Source organism: Phyllostomus discolor, chromosome 8, assembly GCF_004126475.2.
Source record: "Phyllostomus discolor isolate MPI-MPIP mPhyDis1 chromosome 8, mPhyDis1.pri.v3, whole genome shotgun sequence".
Lineage (NCBI taxonomy): Eukaryota > Metazoa > Chordata > Mammalia > Chiroptera > Phyllostomidae > Phyllostomus > Phyllostomus discolor.
The window spans coordinates 60780274-60798411 of record NC_040910.2 but is presented as its reverse complement, the minus strand read 5'-3'; the positions used below and the strand labels follow the sequence as shown (position 1 = coordinate 60798411).

Here is an 18138-nt window from a genome sequence, read left to right as displayed (position 1 = left end):
ATTTATCAGGATAATTACTTAGTTATGTCATGCCTAATCACTGGGGTATACACCTGAAACTCATATAATAATGTATGTTAACTCTAATTGAAAAATTATTTTAAAAATAAAAGTTAAAAAAATGGCGAGTGCTCCAGACATGTAAACAGGAGGTTCATTCCTTGCCTTGCCCTTCTCTGCCCAGGCCTTGCCCCAGCTGTGACTTCAGTGCCAGCTGACACCGGTGTCTGCCTCTCCCTCCCATCTTGCTCTCCTTGAGGAAGTGGCTGTCTGGGGTTCTGGGGACGGGGCCCTGGCCCAGACAGGCCTGCTTCTGTCCCACCTTCACCTGCCGCAGCCTCCCGGCTCTGAATTCCCCAGCTGACTGGCAGGAGAAGCAGGGGGCGCTAGGCGTGGCCCTTACTTGCTGGTCTTCTGGTGGCAGGCGCCAAGCCTCAAGGTGCTGAGGACCTTCAAGCTCTGAGTGAGGTGGGCAGGGGTGTGTGGTGGGCCCTCTTTCCACTGCAGGTGTCCTCCTGTCCTTACTGATACCAGGTCTCGTGTTAATAGGATTGGTGCTAGAGGATGCTCGCACCCTCCGTCCCTCTGCCTGGACCACACATTGCCCTTTGTTATTATATATTTTGTACTGTGGTGGAATGTACACAAGGTAAAACATTACTGCATTAACCATCTGCACATGTATAATCCAGTGGCACTGAGCATGTTCACACTATTTGCAGCCATCACCACCGCCCACCTCCAGAACCTTTTCACCTTCCCAAACTGAGGCCCTGTCCCCATTAAACACTAGCTCCACATTGCTCCCTACAGCCCTGGCAACCGTCACTCTGCCCTCCGTTTCTGTGAGCGTGGCTTTTTGAGACCCTGCACCTAAGTAGAATCACTCAGTATTTGCCTTTTCATGTCTGGCCTGTCTTACTCAGCACAGCATCCTCAGGGTCTGCCCATGTGCTAGCATGTGTCAGGGTTTCCCTCCTTCATAGTGCTGCCATTGGTGATGTGGATGAACCTTGAGGACCTCATGCTCAGTGAAATAAGCCAGTCACAGGAGGACAAATACTGTGTGCTTCCACTTACATGTGGGATCTAAAACACCAGTCACAGAAACAGTCGAGTGGTGGTCACCAGGGTGGGGGCAGGAGGCACTGTGGCAGGTGAAGGTGGGCAGAGGGCACAAACTCCCAGGTACAAGAGGAGTAAATTCTGGGTCAGGCACAGCCTGGCAATCATAGGTAACAATCCTGCCTTGTGAACTTGAGGGTGGCTGTGACATGACCGTGCTGGGTGACCGTGTCACAGCACACACATGCACCAATCGTCACTGTGCACCTGCACTCACCCAACACTCTGTGCCAGTTATGTTGCAGTAGAACTGCTCAAATAAAATAAAAGCACTTTGAAAAAATTATTAGAATAGATTTCACCTCCTTTTTAAGGCTGAATAATTTCCCCTGTGTGGGGACGGGCCACACTGCTCACCCGTTCACCCACCAGACACTGGGGCTGTTCCCAACTTCCGGCTGATGCGAGTAGAGCATGAGGGTCTGGGTGCCTCCCTGCTTTTGGTTCTTGGGAGTGGACACCCAGGAATGGGGTTCCTGGGTCACATGGTCATTCTCTGCTTAATTTTTCGAGGGTCTTCCATACCATTCTCCATGGCGGCTGCACCCTTTTACATTCCTACCAGCAGTGCCCAAGGGATCTAATGTCTCTACATCCCAGGCAGTTCTCGTCAGTAGTGTTCTTTAACCACAGCCATCCCGATGAGTATGAGAGGGTGGGTGTCACACTGTGGCTTTGATTTGCATTTCCCTAGTCAGTGCTGCTGAGCATCTTTTCATGTGCTTGTTGTCCTGTTCAAGTCCTTTGTCCATTTTTTAATCAGGTAGTCGCGTGCTTGGCTACATTTGAGATAGTTATGTACGTATGATATCCTTGACCTGCAGAGCCTGAAATATTTACTATATGCCTCTGAGAAGAAGTTTGTGGACCCTCGACTAGCTCAGTCAAACCCGTAATTTGGGTCATCTTCATCAGCTGCCAGCAAACTTTTTCTGTTTGTAAAATCTACTAGTTAGTCTCCTGGGCGCTGTGGGGCCACATAACCACTTCACTCTGCTGGAGACGGCGCAGAAGTGAGTATAGCGGCCACTGGCTGCGGGTTGCCAGCCCCCGCTCTCCAGGAAAGGAAGGTTCTGTTGCTGCCATCGGACATCCAGGTACATCTAGTGGCCAATATCTGGAATGTGTGTCAGAGCAGCCTGAGGAAGGGGCAGGTGCCCTGGGTCAGTCTCAGCCCTGCTCCTGAAGGGGCTTGACCTTGAGCAGGCTACTGAGCAGCCCTTCTGAGTCTTGACCTCCTGTCTGTGAACAGGAGCAGGAGCCCCAGGCCTGCTCCCTGGCTGGGCTGCACTCACTGGTGACAGTGGGCTCTTCTCTCTCCTCACCAGCGATGTTGGACAGGTGGGTGGGGGCTTTGGGGAAGGGCTCGTGAGAACCCTGTCAGTACTACTAGCTCCTGCCTGTAATCCCTCCCCCTCCATTTTCTCAGCATGCCTTCACACACATCACTTCATTTGATTCCTAGATGTGTTTTGTTATTTTGCAGGAAAATACACATAACGGAACTTCTATTTTAAAACTACATAGTTAAGTGGCATTCAATACACTCACGATGTTGTGCAGCCACTTTTGTCTAGTTCCAGAACTTTTTGCCTCAAATAGAAACTCCTAACTTATAAAGGAGTTACCTGTACCTGCTCTGCCCCCTCCCCCAGCCCTTGGAAAATACTAATCTGCTTTCAGTCCCTATGGGTTTACTTGTTCTGGACTATTGCAGCGTGTCTGTGCTTTCTATAAGCTGAGCACTCTATGTGGGGAGGGGCAGAAGCCATCCGAGAGCACTGGGCAGTAGGCCTGCCCAGCATGGGGTCAGGGCCTGGTGGTCACCAACAGGAACAAAGGGGCAGGGCCAGGCAGCCTGAGGTGGTCCTCCGGGGCCTGCAGGGTGAACTGGCTGTCTGTCTGGGGGCCATTATTACAGACCTGTCTGCTCTGTCTGGGAAGGGTAAGTGTGCGGGCCTGGGGAGGGGGGGAGCGGGGACCTGATAGGCGGGGCACACCCTGCACAGAGCCGGCCTCAGCTGGAGCCAGCAACCTGGGGCCACCGCCTAACATTGAGCCTGTTGGGGGGGCACTGTGAGCACAGACAGGCAGGCCTGGGCTTGGCAGGATGGGCACTGCACCCTCCTCATGGCACCTGGACAGGATGGCAGCCTTGGACAGCGCACAGAGGTGTGCAGGGTGCCGGGAGCCCTGTGCCCTTCGCCAGTTAGTTGGTGGCGCTGTGTGCCAGTTTGCCATGGAACCACACCGGGCCTTGTGTGAATGGGCCTGCAGGTTTGGGGGAGGGGGGCCCCATTCAGCAGGAGCAGGGGTGTGGCTGGGGTGGGGACAGACCTCCCTCCCCACTCTGTTTGCCAGGGCTTGGGGCATGTGCACACTGCGCAGGGACTGGTCATATCAGCGCTACGTCAGCGTGTGTGTGGCTGTCCTCCCAGTGGCCCCCCGTGTGCCAGTCATCAGTTCACCAGGGCCTGGCAGCACTGTTCGCAGGGCGCAGTCCCGAAGGAGCGAGGGCACGGTGTTCTCCCAAGGCCTCCCAGCACCTCACCAGTGTGGGCACGGCTCAGCTCCCAGAGTCGAGTCTGCCTGCTGCCCAGTAGGTCGCCCCTCCCAGCACGGCAGCAGGCTTCATCCAGGCCGGTGTGGGCAGGGGTGTCTCTGATTTCTCTCTGACCTCTTCTTTCAGTGAATACCCCTGGGGTCCCTCATGATGTTCTTTTCAGTTAACTTGGGTCTACTGACTGGGGACCTTCCTCACACCCCTGAAACACCCTGACCTTGCCCCGCGTCGGTTGAGATGTACCTGGTGTTGGCGGGGCCTGGGCTCTGGGCTCTGATAGGCGGGGCACACCCTGCACAGAGCCGGCCTCAGCTGGAGCCAGCAGCCTGGGGCCACCGCCTAACATTGAGCCTGTTTGGGGGGCACCATGAGCAGGTCCGCAGGCCATGGGGGCCCTTTGGGGGATGCCTCCCTCGCAGGAAGGGCCTTGGTTAGAGGAGGGATCCAGAAGGAGGCTGGAGCCAGAGGCTGAGCCAGGTGCCTGGTGTGCCGCCAGGACACAGCAGGCTGTGGCCCCCTAACCTGCCTCCAACCAGGTTTCAGGATCTCAGGGGAGCAGGGTGCGGACAGCCTGAAGTCACATGGGTGACTGAAAGCTCAATTTAAGTTTTAAAAATAGAACTGGAGACAGACAAAGGAGTCTCTCCACTCCCACCCCCAGTGTAGAGTATTTCTAAAGGAAATTGCCTCCTATTTGTGACTCTTCTGTTCTAGAGCGTGTGGCCCTCAGAGCCACTGGTTCCTTAGTGAATTTTCTGTGGGGGATGGAATGTGCTTTCCTGACTTAATGGAGGGGCTGGAATGTCACAGGTCACTCAACAAGGCCCAGTCACGCCACCTCTTTAAACCTGCCACAGAGTACAGAGCCATGTGTTTGAGGGTGCCTGGCCAGAGCTGGGAGGGGCCCGGCCCAGCTCCTCTGCTGAGAAGCTGGGTGAGCACCAGGGGTGCTCAGCAGGGAGCTGGACTCCAAGGTGCTGAGGGAGCCTGGGGAGGTGCTCCCCCGGGACCCTCTCTTCCCATGGCGAAGGATGGAACGGAGCTGCTGGTGGAACCAGGAAGGCCCTGGGTCTAGTCTTGGGCAGCCATATGGCTGCTTCAGGGCTGCTGTGCCCCCACCACTGGCCCTAGGTCTGCTCCTTTTCAGGGATCTCTACTGCTCCCAGCCTGATGGCTTTTCCTGTGGAGCCGTCCCCGGGTGGGAGCCGTCCCCTGGGTGGGAGCCGTCCCCTGGGTGGGAGTTGTCCCCTGGTGGGCTGCTTCAGGTGCATCATGGCAGAGTGAGAGCTCCCCTTTCATTGGCCCTGCTGCTGGCACTGGGCCAGGAAGCGGACCTGCTACCTGGAAGGTGCGGATGAACTCTGGTAGAAAAGCTGGAGCTGGTCCCATCCTGGGCCCTGATCTGACCCAGCCTGGGCCTTGACTGGTCTCCCCACTCGGCTCCTTCTACCCATGGAGAAGCATTCCTGGCTTATTACCACAGGCCTGGAGGCCTTCTCTGCAGGCTTCCCCATGGGTCCATCTGTTTTGTGTTGTTTTTTTATTTTTTCTGGAATGATCTCCCTGCCTACGCCCTTCTGGTGAATTTCTTCTACCACACCTCAGCTTAGGCCTCACTGTGGCCCAGCAGGCTCCGTTGGCCTGGGTTTGGGGGTAGGAGTCAGCCCAGGCAGGGAGGGATAGGTACCAGTGGGGGCTGGGCATTGGGGAGTTACCCGAGCCCTCTTGTCCTCTCTCTCTGTGGCATGGTCCTTAATGCAGGGTAGCCCAGGCAGGATCCAGGGTCTGCAGGTGAGCCAGCCCTGAGTAGGGCAGCTAGCTTTGCCAGGACCCACACCCTCTCCATGCCCCCTGTTCCACCATGGCCTCAGCTGCTGGGTCGGCAAGGTGATGGTGTGCCTGGCTGCAAGTTCACCAGATCAGGTGAGGGCCTGGAGGAGCGTGGCATGGTGTGGTGACCGGGCACAGCGCTGGGCATATGTGACCCTGAGCCAGCCCGAGAGTCCTGGCCTGCAGCTACAGGATGACCCTGAGCACAGCAGCAGGAGGGAGAGCAGTGGGGGTGGAGAGCGGGGGTGTGGGCAGGGTGACCAGTGGCCAGGTGTACCCTGACACAGGGGTGCCTCCATTTGACAGGTCACTGTGCTGGCCTCTGTTGGCTGTTTGTTCACAGACTCTCTCCCCTCTGGAAGGAGTGGGAGGAGGAGGACAGAGGCTGCTGCTTTTCCTGCTCCTGGTGACTGTGAACTGTGACCCGCTCTGCCTGGAGTGTGCCAGGTGCCAGGGGATGCTCAGGGGAAGGAGAAGCAGCCTATGTTTTCTAAGCTGAAAGCAGCCAGATGAAAGTTCTAGGAAGGTAGCTCTTGGCTTAGTATAAGGATAGTGTTATGTCGATGTGAGTTTACAAGCGGGGTGAGTGAAGGTGATGAGTCTGTGCTGCTTGCAAGAGCCTGGCTGACAGGTATCTTATGATGATTGGAGGATGGATGGATGGATGGATGGATGGATGAATGGACGGACACAGGACAGACTAATGGATGGAAGGATGAGTGTGTGAGTAGATAGTGAGCTGCCCTGCTAGGAGTACATGGTACAAAGTAAGCGCAGGGAGTTGTCCCTCGTGAGGCAGATCTTGAGTCCTGGAAGTGGGAAATGAATGCTTGTGGCACATGCATGCCCTTGCTCCCACACACGCATCCTTTCTTTGGAGAGGGTCCCTCCCTACAGAGGCAGACCCTGGGTCCTGCTCCTGTGCATTACTGTGAGCCCAGTCCCTTTGTCCTCGCTATACCAGGCCTTCCAGTCCTCAGGAGCCAATAGGAAGACCTGAATTTCAAAACCCACAAGTATAGTCACCCCTTTTGGTCAACCCACTTGCCTTTTAACAGGCCTCACGTGGCTTGGCTCCAAAGGGAACAGCTGAGAGCTCTTCAGGTGTGGAAGACTCAGATGGGATCTCTGAGGTGCCTGCTGGGAAGTGGCCAGTCCTGCACAGGCTCTGAGGAGGCTGGGGCAAGGGCAGAGCTTGCCCAAGGCTTCAGGGCACCAAGTCCACTAGGGGAGTGGGACACCAGGACCACGTGGGATGCATGCCAGATGCGGAGGCCCGTGGACACCAGGATGGCCTGGGGCACAACCTGGAGCATGCGCCTTTAACTTTCTGAGGTTCACTTTCCTCCACAGTACCAGTGCCTCGCTGGACAGGGTAGGAGTGTGCAAAGTGGTGGTCTTTGGGCTGCATCTGGCCTGCTGACATGCACAGAATCCAAAACAGTTTTCATTAATCACCTATTTTTTGTTTGTCTGTCTTTAATCAGGATACTTCATATACAAGTCAGGATTTCTGACTTCTCTTGGAAAACCAAAAACCTGGCAGGCCTGGGCCCCCTTGGTGCTATTCCCTCAGGGCAACAGGGCACTGGTGCCTGGGACAGCCCCCTGGGCGGGCCAGTGCTCCCCTGGCACCCCGCCCCCTGCAGCCACTTCATCACCTGCCTGGCCCGGATAGGCACTGAGTTGGAGGCCCTTGGGCTGGCTCCTCTGGGGGGCAACTTGGAGGACAGGGGTCGGCAGGAGTGGCAGCCTCCTCTTCAAGGCAGTTACCCCATATCCCCATGTCCCCTACCTGCAGCTTCACCCAGGCCATGCTGAGCCAGCCCAGGATGGACAGCCTGGACAGCCCCGTGGCCCTCCTGGCGGGCCTGCTGCTCCTGGGGGTTGGCAGCGTGCTGGTGCTCTCCAGCTTCTTTGCGCTGGGCTTCACCGGGACCTTCCTAGGTAAGACCCCAAGAGCCCAAGAGCTGGGGGCTGGGGAGGGGCTAGAGCTGACCTGTTTGGGGTCTGGGGAGGAGCGGGGTCGCTGACTGCCCTGCCATCTGTGACAGCTGCATGGGACTTGGGGCACCTTCCCTCTTCCAGGCCTCAGCTCATCCCTGGTCAGCTTAGGAAGTGGGGCTCTCACTTCTCATCCTGCTGCTTGGCTGCCAGGCCAGGCAGGATATCTGTCTGCTGTGTCTGAACCACGAGCCAAGGCTGGAGCAGGACTAGAGTGTGGGGGCGGGGGCGGGGGGGACACCATCCCTTTTCGGCCCACAGCCCTGGTGACTTCGGGCTGGGGGCTCAGTTCAAGCCTGGCTGGAAGTCCTCATGACATCAGTGACTTCCAGCAACTTGGAAGCCCAGGAAGGAAAGCCACAGGGGATGGCAGCAGGGGCAAGGGTGACGTTGGGACAGGGAAGGAAAACAGGAGGTGGCCACTGCTTGAGGGGGAGCTCCTCCCAGCAAGCAGGTGGCAAGGGCAGGTGCCTGGCTGCCTGATGGGCTGGGTCAGGGGCCTGGCTCCCTCCCCCTCTCATCCCTGCCTCAGTTTTCCCCAGTGCCTGGGCAGCATCTGGTGCCTAGCTTGTCTGGGCACCTCTGTTCACCATGCTATCTGCGGGGCTCTGGGCTGGGCGCTGCAGGCCGCAGCAGGGGCCCCAGAATCCCCCAGGGGCATGTGGTACTATGGGGAGAGAGGCTCTCCTCTCAGCCCTGGGGCAAGGCCTGGCAGTGCCTCAGGCTCTGGTAGGCACCACAGGGAGTCTGGGGCGGAAAGAGGGGCACAGCAGGGAACCTGGGGAGAAGGGAAGTTGAGAACACCTGGTTCTGGCTGGTGGGCTGGGTGGGAAGGACAGGCCCAGGAGCAAACTTGAGCTCGAGGGACGGCATGCTGGAGAGGCAGGCAGGTCGGCTGGTGTACAGGGCCAGTGCGGGCTGCCTCGAGGTTGGGCAAGGCCACATGACTGGGGTCCCCAAAGGCCATGCGGGGGACTGACTTCACTCCCAGGGAGGAAGGGGCAATGGCAGGAGTTGGAAAAACCCTTTTTCGGCAATGATTGTCCTGGTGGAGCTGATGGCTAGGGTAGGGGTTGAGGGAGGCCAGGGAGGAGCAGTGATTGTGGTGTGGGCGTGGCCAGGCTAGTGGGAGGGAGGAGGGCACTGTGCTGGCCAGCTGCGTCCTCTGGAGACCTGGTGTGCACAGCCTCCCAGCGCTCAGGCACTGTTGCAGGGTAGACACAGAGCCAGGAAGGGGCTGGCATGGCCCCCACCACCCAGGGCAGAGTGGCAGCAATGCATAGTCAGAGCTGCTTGGTGAGGCTCAGTGGGAGGGGTGAGTCAGGGTGGGCGGGGTGAGGGAAGGGGCCTGACGGCACCGACCACTGTAGGCCCAGATGGACGGCCTAAATCTTGGAGGGCTGCTGTGCTGCATGTGGGTCAGGCAGCCACCTCCCTGCTGTGCATCAGCCCCAAGCAGGTTTCTGTGCCACCACCTCCAGACCCACCGGCCTCCTGGAGAGAAAGCCTCCCCAGCTCTCCTTGGGCCCGAGCCCTTTGTCCCCAGAGAATGGGTAGGTGACGCAGATCCTGCAGGTTCCTCCAGCCTGTGGCTGTCCTACTTCTGCTTTGGATGAAGGTCCAAGGGATTTCTGGGAAGAGGAACCCCTGACTCCAGGGCAGTGGGGCCCCCTGTACCTGCCTCAGCCCCTCAGCCACAAGGGCCGCTGCCCTCCGAGAGGTCTGTGTGCCCGTGGCCTAAGCAGGCCTGCCCCCGGGGGTCCCTGACTTGTATGCTGATAGACCTGCTCCCGCACAGCTTGGAGCCTCCTGGAGGGCAGGCCCTTTAGGCCAACCCCTCTCTTAGGGATGGTGTGGCCAGGGTGTGAGCCTTTGACCTGCCCTGCCTTGTCCACAGGTGATTACTTCGGGATCCTCAAGGAGTCCAGAGTGACCACATTCCCATTTAGCATCCTGGACAACCCCATGTACTGGGGCAGCACGGCCAACTACCTGGGCTGGGCCGTTGTGTGAGTAGTGGGCCTCCTGCCTGTCCTCCCACTGGCTGTCCCCACTGGGAAGACAGCAGCCTCACACCCCTTGTACAGCCGAGGGTGCCAGCCAGCTGTGTCCTTTGGGATAACTGCTTTGTGGATACAAACAACTCCTAGAACAGGGGTCGGCAGATTGTCCCTCACAGGGTCAGAGAGGAGTGAGGCTCGCGGACCCAAGGCAGGAGAAGGGGTCTGTGTCTGTGGGTTCCAAATGAGCCGGTATGACTGGGTGTCATTGTGCTCACTGACATTTGAGTCTCCTATGATTTTCAGGTGTCACAAAATATTGTTCTTTTGATTCTCTTTTAACCAGTAAAGAAGTACACACCATCTTGGCCTGTGCTAGGGCACCGGGGTGCTAGGGCAGTGGGGTGGGCAGCAGCAGCCCCCGGGACTGCTGCAGACCTCAGGGGCCCTGGCACCGGCAGGGCCTGCGTCTGTGCATGAACCCGGGTTGCAGAGCTCCTCACCCTGCAGCAGGACAGAGTCCCAGTGCCCACAGGAACCTGCAGGCCACAGGACTCAGTGCTGCCTGGCGAGCAGTCCGGCTCCAGCCTCCGCCAGGCCAGGCAGAGCATGCCCATCCAGAGCAGTTCTTGCTTGTGGAGAGTGTGCTGCCTCTACTTAACACCCGAAGACCACCTGCCTAAGTCACAGGTGTTCCCAGAGGCCAGGCAGGTTACAGAACACAAAGGAATCAATCTCAAATGGTAGAATGTCAGGACTGAGATATTCTGCCCTATGCCCCGCCCCCACCCCAGATCCGAGAGCACTGGGCGTTGAGTGAGGAACAGCTATAGAAGGGCTTGTGGGCTTGGCCGGGACCCGCCCCACACACCCCAGCTCCACTTCTAGACTGGGAAGCCCCTGGGCCCTCTTGCCCAGATGTGTAAGATGGGCTCTTGGGGGCCTCAGGCTTGCCTGCTCCACAGAGCACCTCCCACCAGGACCGAGAGGATGGGCCCTCCCCCTCCCTACCAGCATGCTGGCTGTTCCTTCCCACTTCCACCTCCAGTCTGTCCTTTCAAACTCAGTTTGAGGTGTCCTCTCCTCTAGGAAACCCTCCCTGACCCGCGCCCCACTCCCACTATGGGTACCTCATCCATGCTCAGATAGGGCCTTTCAAGGACAGAGCCCACACATGGGCCACCTCTGTGCCCAGCCAGAGCCTGGAATCCTGGAGTGAGAGATCACTGACCGCCCCCCGTGCCCCGCCCCAGGACTGTCAGTACCTGCAGGCCCCTCAAAGAGGACCTCAGCACACAGCCAGGTGGTGGGGCCTTAGCTGTGCTGGGGGAGGGAGCCCTCCATCCATCTTCCACCTGACAGCTCATCAGAGATAAACCATTAAAGGGGCTTCCAGACGCTGACTCGACAGGGCCGCTTCCAGGACTTTTGTAGCCCATCTGTCTCCCTTCTGGGCCCTGTAGGTAGGACTTCCCGGTGTCCGAGCAACTGGAGTGTATGAGCCCTGGTAGGCCTGGGCACAGGACTCCCAGGCCACTGGGTGAGGCCAGGCTCACAGCTGGGTCGCTAGGACCAACCCTGCCACCTCCCCAGGCTTAGCGCCAGGGCTGGGCTTTAGCATGTGGGCTGCTCTGGGCCCCGTCTCCTCATCTGCAGTCCTATGGCCACTTCCACACAGGACTGCCAGGGTGCTAGACAAGGACATGGCAGCATGGGGAGGCAGGAGCGCTGGACATAGATATAACAGAAACAAGAAGCAGGCACAGCTCACGTCCTGGGGTCCAGTGTGAGCCTGGCTGGGGCCTGGCTGAGGCTGGCAGCAGGGACCACGTTCCTTCCTGGTCTCCAGGGCCCCTAGTTAACATGGCTGCCCAGGTCATCCATCTTAGGGACCCCGTGGCCGTGAAGCCAGCACCTGGGCTCCACCAGAGCTGGCCCCTGAGCCCTGCCTGCGGGTGGGCCCCGGGTGGAGGGGGGCGAGGTCCAGCCTGTCATCCCCGCCTCCTCCCTGGAGGCGGTGCTTGTTCCAGGGAAGCACGCTGGGCCCAGGGACGAAGCTCCAGGAGGGCAGCCTTTGTCTCGGTTTGGCCTCAGCTTCTGCCTGTGAAGGTAGAGCCACAGGGAAGAAGGGGCAGCATGAGGCACGCTCAGCCTTCCTGGGACTGCCTGACAGAAAGACAGCAGGAGGCCACGGCAGCAGGGCAGAGTGTCCTCCAGCCACTGTCCTGGGGCCGGCCGCCTGGGCCCCCCTGCAAAGGAGGCAGTGCTGGGGACGCAGAGCCAACCGGCCATTGTCCCCGCCGCCCTTCCTCTCTCCTCCCTGGCTGTCTCGAGTGGTGACCCAGCCCCTGCAGAGTCCCTGGGACCCAGAGGACTACAGAGAAGATGAAGACAATCCAACAGCAGGCTCATGGGCTCTGGCACGCAGCTGTCACCAGTGCCCATATGGGGCCTGGGGACACCGTGCTTCGCCTTGGGAGCCTCGGTCCCATTTCTAGAAAACAGGGTATCGTTACTGGTGGACAGTGGTAGCATATTCTGTCTCTTGGAACACCCGCCCATTTAGAACAGGATGCACTTGACCACTTGGGAGATGCTGAGAGGACAGTTGTTCCTTCCTTTCCTGATCCACTCCTGCGACGCTCTGAGCTCTTGGCTGGGAGCTGGGAACGACCAAAGGGACCCTGCCTAAGGCAGCCTAGACAGGCAGGGTGCTGGTCCACTGGTCAGGCCCCAGACAGGGGTGGGGTACGCCCTGGCCACCCTGTTCAGCTCATGAGGTGCAGGATCCAACATGGTAGGCAGGGGGCCCAGGGCCAGGCCTGCCCACTAACTAGGCATGTCCTCTCCCTAGGCACGCCAGCCCCGCCGGCCTGCTGCTGACGGCAGTCGTGGCCCTCACCTATGTGGTCGCCATCCTGTATGAGGAGTGAGTAGGCACTGTTGTGGGCCTGGGGCTAGGGTTGCTGCCTGACATCACTGTGGCCAGCTAGCTGGTTCTCAGGACCAGGACAGGCTGGGTCAGCCAGGCCATGCCCAGCCACTGGCAAAGGGCAGATACGAAGCTCAGAGTATGCACAGTGGGGGCCGAGGGCCCAGAAAGACAGTCACTCTGTCCATGCCCCAGGGGGGCAGGGCTTAGGAGTGTCAGTGTTGCACCTCAGACCAGCTGACCAGAGCCTCCCCTGCCTCTGCAGGCCCTTCACCGCTGAGATCTACCGGCAGAAAGCCTCCCAGCCTGACAAGAGGAGCTGACCAGGCCATACTAAGGGTCTGCTCCTCCTGGCTGGCCTGTCCACCCACATGCCTAGCCCAGGAGTGCGCAGTGCCCGGCCACTGCTCAGTGCCTGCCTGGCCAGGGCCACCCCAGTGCCTTGGGAACTGCTGCCTTGGGGACCGTGGACATGCTGCTGGGTGGCCACTGAGCCCCTGCCCTGCTGCCCCCTCCATGTTTTAACGCACCAATAAAGGTCCCCCTACCCCAGCTTCCCGTCTGGGTCTCTGTCTGTCCAGGTGGGAAGGAATTTCCTGGAGCTGCTGTTACCCCGGCTCCAGGCCAGGCTGGCACAGCCCTACCCCTCCCTGAGGTGGCCCCACTGTCCCTGTGTGGCTGGAGGGGACTTCCCCACACACTGGGGCCTGCCTTGACCCTGACCCAGCATCCCCTCCTCCGCACCTTCCCTTCAGGGAGCCAGCCTGACCTGGAGGCAGGCATCTCATCACACTGGCTAGCAGCCCAGCACCCCTGTGTGCCAAGGGGCTCCCAGCCCCTGTGAGCTGGCATCCAGGGAAAGTGATCAAAGAGTAAAACATATGCTGAAAAAAATTTTTAAATTGTACATGTTGTTGTTTTTATTTACTTAATTCATTTATACTGTTTTTTTCAGAGAGAGGGAGAAACATCGATTTGTTGTTCTACTTAATTGATGCATTCGTTGGTTGATTCCTGTAGGTGCCCTGACCGGTATCACACTCACAACTTTGGCGTATTGGGATGATGCTCTAACCAACTGAGCTGCCCGGCCAGGACCATGGTGAAAATTTAAAAAGTGACATGAACATACCTGGTAGATGTGGGAGCCCATGGTCGATATGGTGGTCAGGGGCCAGGCCTTTCTGAGGAGGTGACATTTGAGCCGAGGCTGTGGAGGAAGGGGCCGGACCACGGATACCTGGCCTGCACCGACTCTGGCCCACCCTGCACTGGCTGTGTCACGTGAGGACTGTAGCGACTGGGTCACCCCGTTTTGGTAGCAGAGGATGAGGGGCTCAGAGAGGCTGGGTGGCTTATCCCAGGGGACACACGAGTGAGTGACAGCACGTGAACCAGAACCCAGGTCTGGCCCACCCTGAGCCCATGCCCCCTCTCAGGACCAGGACCAGGACCTCTCAGGGAGGGCTTGCCGCACGGGGCCAGGGGAATTCTGGCTCAGCCCTGAGCCGCTGGCTGAACTTGGCATCTCCAGCTACTGCTGCCTTTCTCCTGGCCCCTCTTGGGCCTCGTGTTGCCTCAGGGAGCAGGTCATGTGACCATTTGGGCCTGTTCACTGAGCCTGACCACAGCCCTGTGGACAGGGCGGCCCCGCCAAGGACACAGCCTCGGTCTTCTCCCCATTCGAGCTGGGCTCCACCTGTGCACATGGCTCCCTGGGCCTCAGTCTCTCACCTGTACAATGACCACTGTAGTCATGCCTGCTTGTGTATACAGCAGGTGCTCAGGTAGTGCTGGCTGTCACCCTTGGAACTCCTCCAGGCTTTCTCTGTGGCTCCTGTCGCAGAGCCTGAGAGGCACAAGCTGCATTTCATGCTTCAATCCCTGCCCGTCTGCCTGGGCCACGCCTCACTCAGTGCAGGCCTGGGAGCTCCAGGCATCTGGACCCAGGGGTCACGCACAGCTGTGGCCTGACCTGGCTCTGCTGTGGGGAACAGAGCTCAGGGCCAGGAGGAGATAGATGGCCAGACTGTGATGTGGGGAGCCAGTCAGAGGGAAAGCCAGACCTGCTGTGTCAGCAAAAGGCCCCAACACCAATCTGGTGCCTGTGGGAGGCCCCAGTGGGGTGGGGGGAGGGGAGAAACCTGATGTAGTGAAACAGCAAACCAGGGAAACAGTATGCAGGAGAAGCTGGAAGTGCGCCCCACTGAGATGGGGGGGTGGCTTGTACTGAGGAGGTTTCCACCCTCATTCAAACAAGGGCTCCAAATTCACGTGGTTTCACGTGATCCCAACTACACTGTTACAATTGGTCGACATGAGCTGGTCCGGTCATAAAGGTGCCAATGCGGGCACAGCTGTACAGCTCCACCTGCCCGGGGAAGGTCTCCCTCAGTCCTGCCCGGGGGGCTGGGCTGCAGGAGTGGAGCACAGCCCAGCAGGGGGCGGCCCACTGTGGCTTCCCTGAGAGTGGCTTTTGTAGCAGGCCTCTGTGGACAATGGCTGCTAGCCTCTGGTGACGAACTGGGTCCTCTTGGCAGGTGTATGTTTTGTTGGGGTTGATGGTGGGGCCCCTTTTCTCTCCTCCAGGCACTGGCTGTGGCCTGGGTGACAGGACAGGCAGGGCTAGGGCTGTCCGTGTCAGGAGCTGCTCCAGCTGGCGTGCCGCTGCGTGGACGTGTGGGCGCTTGCTGGCAGTTCCCACACGCCTCAACCCCAGGAGGGAGCCAGCCCGACTCCCCTCACGCTAAGCTTTCAAGAACCTTCTCAAGCCTCAGTGCCACCAGACCAGGCTGTGGCAGACACTCCCTCCTTGGGCCCAGTTGTCCACCCCAGCGCATTCCCAACATCTCAGATATTTTTAGGAGCTCTGTCCCACTCCCAGCAGGGAAACTGCTACACTGCAAGTCATGATATTTACAGGCAGGTTCGGCCTTAAAAATGCTGCTTGTTGCCAAACATAGGAAACAAAGTCATGTGTAACAATTACAAACCCAGACAACATAAAAATAATCCTGTAGCTGGAAGGATGGGCCGGTGGGAGTGCTGGGAAGAAGGAACATCTAGCTGGAGCCAGGATGGCAGGCTGGTGGTTATGAGGAATGGCCGCTGTCTCTGCCCGGCTGACCAGGGGGTGGAGGAGGGGCACTCACCTGTTGAAGATACACTGGGACTCAGCCTGGGTGGAGCCTGGTGCAGGCACAAGGGCCACCCCGTAAGAACAGAAAAGCGAGCTCAGTGGACAGAGCTGGGTGGTGGGCGGCTTTGAGGGGCCTTCGGTGCGTGGGGGTGAGTGCCTCCCCAGGGTTAGCCTCACTCCATGGGGTGGGGTGGGGGGGGTTCTTGCTTCTAATTCCTTTCACTCCGTGCCTTTCTGAATGTGAACGTTTTAAAAACATGAACATGTATTTTTAAATCAAGAGATATGCCTTTAAAAAAAGCAGAAATGAGGCAGCCCAAGCTAAGTGGCACCTCTGCCCACTTCCTGAGGAGCAAGGGTCCTGGCCGCTCTTGCAGAGGTGGGGCACACAGGCTTTGGGGCCTTCATCAGGCTCAATGGACCCAGCTGACCCAGGAGAACAAGCCTTACAACCTGGTGCCTGTGTGGCAGTGCAACACGCCCAGAAGGGAAAAGCCTGCTAGGTCTCCTAGGGGTGAGCTGGGGTCAGAATCTTGACCCTGCTGCCCTCTGGCCTCTGTTCCCTAAAGTGGCCCTTGGACTGGAGGCCATGGAGGCGTGGTTGCCTAGGAGCCACCGTTACTCCAGCTCCGGACATGGGCAGTCAGGAAGGGGCCACAGCCGCCCTGTTGCAGGGCCTCTCTGCCTGGTGTCTTCACGGGAGGCCCCTCTTCCGGGATGATGCCGGCCGTGCGTGGCTGTCCCTGCTCACATCCTTGGCTGGCCCTGTGGATGCCACGTGCTTACCTGCTCAGCGAAGATGGGGAGGGCAGGGGAGGCCAGCCTCAACAGGGACAAGAGTGGTCTTCTAGACACTGCCTCCGTAAGTGGCGGCAAGAATCCAGGCTGGCTGGAACTGTGGACAGTTCAGATCCAGGTGGCTCCCCATGTGCTGTATGCCTTTGAAATGACCTCATGGGGACAGCTGGAGGGGGGCAGGGTGCTCTGAGAAGTGGCTCCTGGAAGGGGCACAGGCGGCACAGGCAGAGGACAGCAGGTGTCTAAGCGCCCTGGGGCTGGAGCCCAGCCCTCCAGTTCCAAGCTGTGGACCCTGGCAAGTTGCTTCTCTCTGCCTCAGCTTCTCCACCTGCAACACACAGTAATAGCTCTCAGCCCTTAAAGGTCGCCATGAGGAAGACCTTAGAATAGCACCTGGCCTGGAATAAACCCTCTCCTGGCATCCCCCTGTGGAGAGTGTGAGATTTCACTGAATCTTGTCACAGAGAGGCTGAAGAGATGACCTTGGAGAACGCCTTCCCAGGCAGCTGAGATTCCACAGGCCCTATGCAAACAGCGGAAGGGTGTGGGCTGGCACCCCCAGGACGGCTCAGGGCACCCTGGCCCATGGGGGGGGGGGGTGAGGATGGGGTGGGGGTGGCACCAGCTAATGGCTCCCTTCCTGGATTCCTCCAGGTCAGACACAAAGCAAAACACAGCACAGCCTCATCTGTCGCCTCGAGGAGCAATGGCCTTTCCAGGAGCTCCAAGCTGGAGCAAACCAGCTCCAGACAACCTATTTCTAGGCTCTTCAGGAGTATCAGCCCACCCCTGGTTACTGATCAACCTCCTCATTTGCTCCTGACCCCCACCCCCACCCAGCCACCTGCCCAGTCCTGCAGCCTCACGGGTCACGTACTATTGTAATTACCAGGTCCTGCCTTCTAAACTGTTTGCACTGTCTCACCCACAATCACAGAACCAGAGCCACCATCTTCCAGAAAGCACTCTGAGGCCCAGAGAAGGCAAGAGATGTGTGGCAAGCCTAGGACCTTCCTCAGTTCATTCTGTGGCTTAGAGACCCAGCTCCCCTATAAAATGGAAATGTTCACCCAAGGTACTCTAAAGGCGCGCGCGCGCGCGTGCGCGCACACACACACACTATGGAGGAAAGGGGAGAGGACGTTGGCCTCCGCCTGACCAAGAAAGGGCAAGTTTCTACTCCTTTTTGGGCTGAAGACAGGAAAAGGAGGGGCATAACCCCTACTGGACTCCTCTGCCAGGCCCCAGTGCGAATGTGGTGGGGAAAATGGAAAAGCTGAGGTCTGCAGCAGAGTGCGGGGCGGGGGATGGCTCCTGCTGAGTGCGGCCTGCCACCCCAAGGCCCAGACCCGCACCTTCCCAGACCCCAAACTTGCAGCTCAGTGCCCACTGCAGCTCTGAGTGTGGCGCCCTCTGCTGCCTTCTGGCGGCCGGAGCCCGTGGCCCAGGACCGAGCAACCGCCAAGTGACGGGAACCTGGCTGGCACGGTGGGCTGTTTTCAGGCCTGGAAGAGGTAAGGTGAGCAGAGCCCTGGCATGGTGCCCAGCACCTGGTAAGTACCTGCTGTTACGCTGCTGCGACGACCGTATCACTACTGTTATTCTCTGGGAAAAGTGAGGCCCCAAGAAAGTGTGCGCTTTCTGGACGGGTTGTGTGCCGGAAGTCACAGAGGTCAGAGGCACCTGCGGGACCACAACTATGACGCCCTTGCGGCCGCTGACCGTGTGCGGTGGAAGAGCACAGGGT

At 58.7% G+C, this 18138-nt stretch overlaps 1 protein-coding gene across 4 annotated transcripts in view; it reads left to right on the top strand.

The window, feature by feature from the left end:
* Positions 1–13006, top strand: part of PEMT (phosphatidylethanolamine N-methyltransferase) — a 77476-nt gene extending 64470 nt beyond the window's left edge. For all 4 annotated transcript variants that reach the window (XM_028534324.2, XM_036032853.1, XM_036032850.1 and 1 more), the window contains exons 4-7: positions 7320–7465; positions 9420–9531; positions 12377–12451; positions 12720–13006. In XM_028534324.2, coding sequence (XP_028390125.1) covers positions 7320–7465; positions 9420–9531; positions 12377–12451; positions 12720–12777 — 391 coding nt within the window. In that variant the 3' untranslated portion in view covers positions 12778–13006. The remainder of the gene's footprint in view (positions 1–7319; positions 7466–9419; positions 9532–12376; positions 12452–12719) is intronic.
* Positions 13007–18138: the final 5132 nt, after the last annotated feature.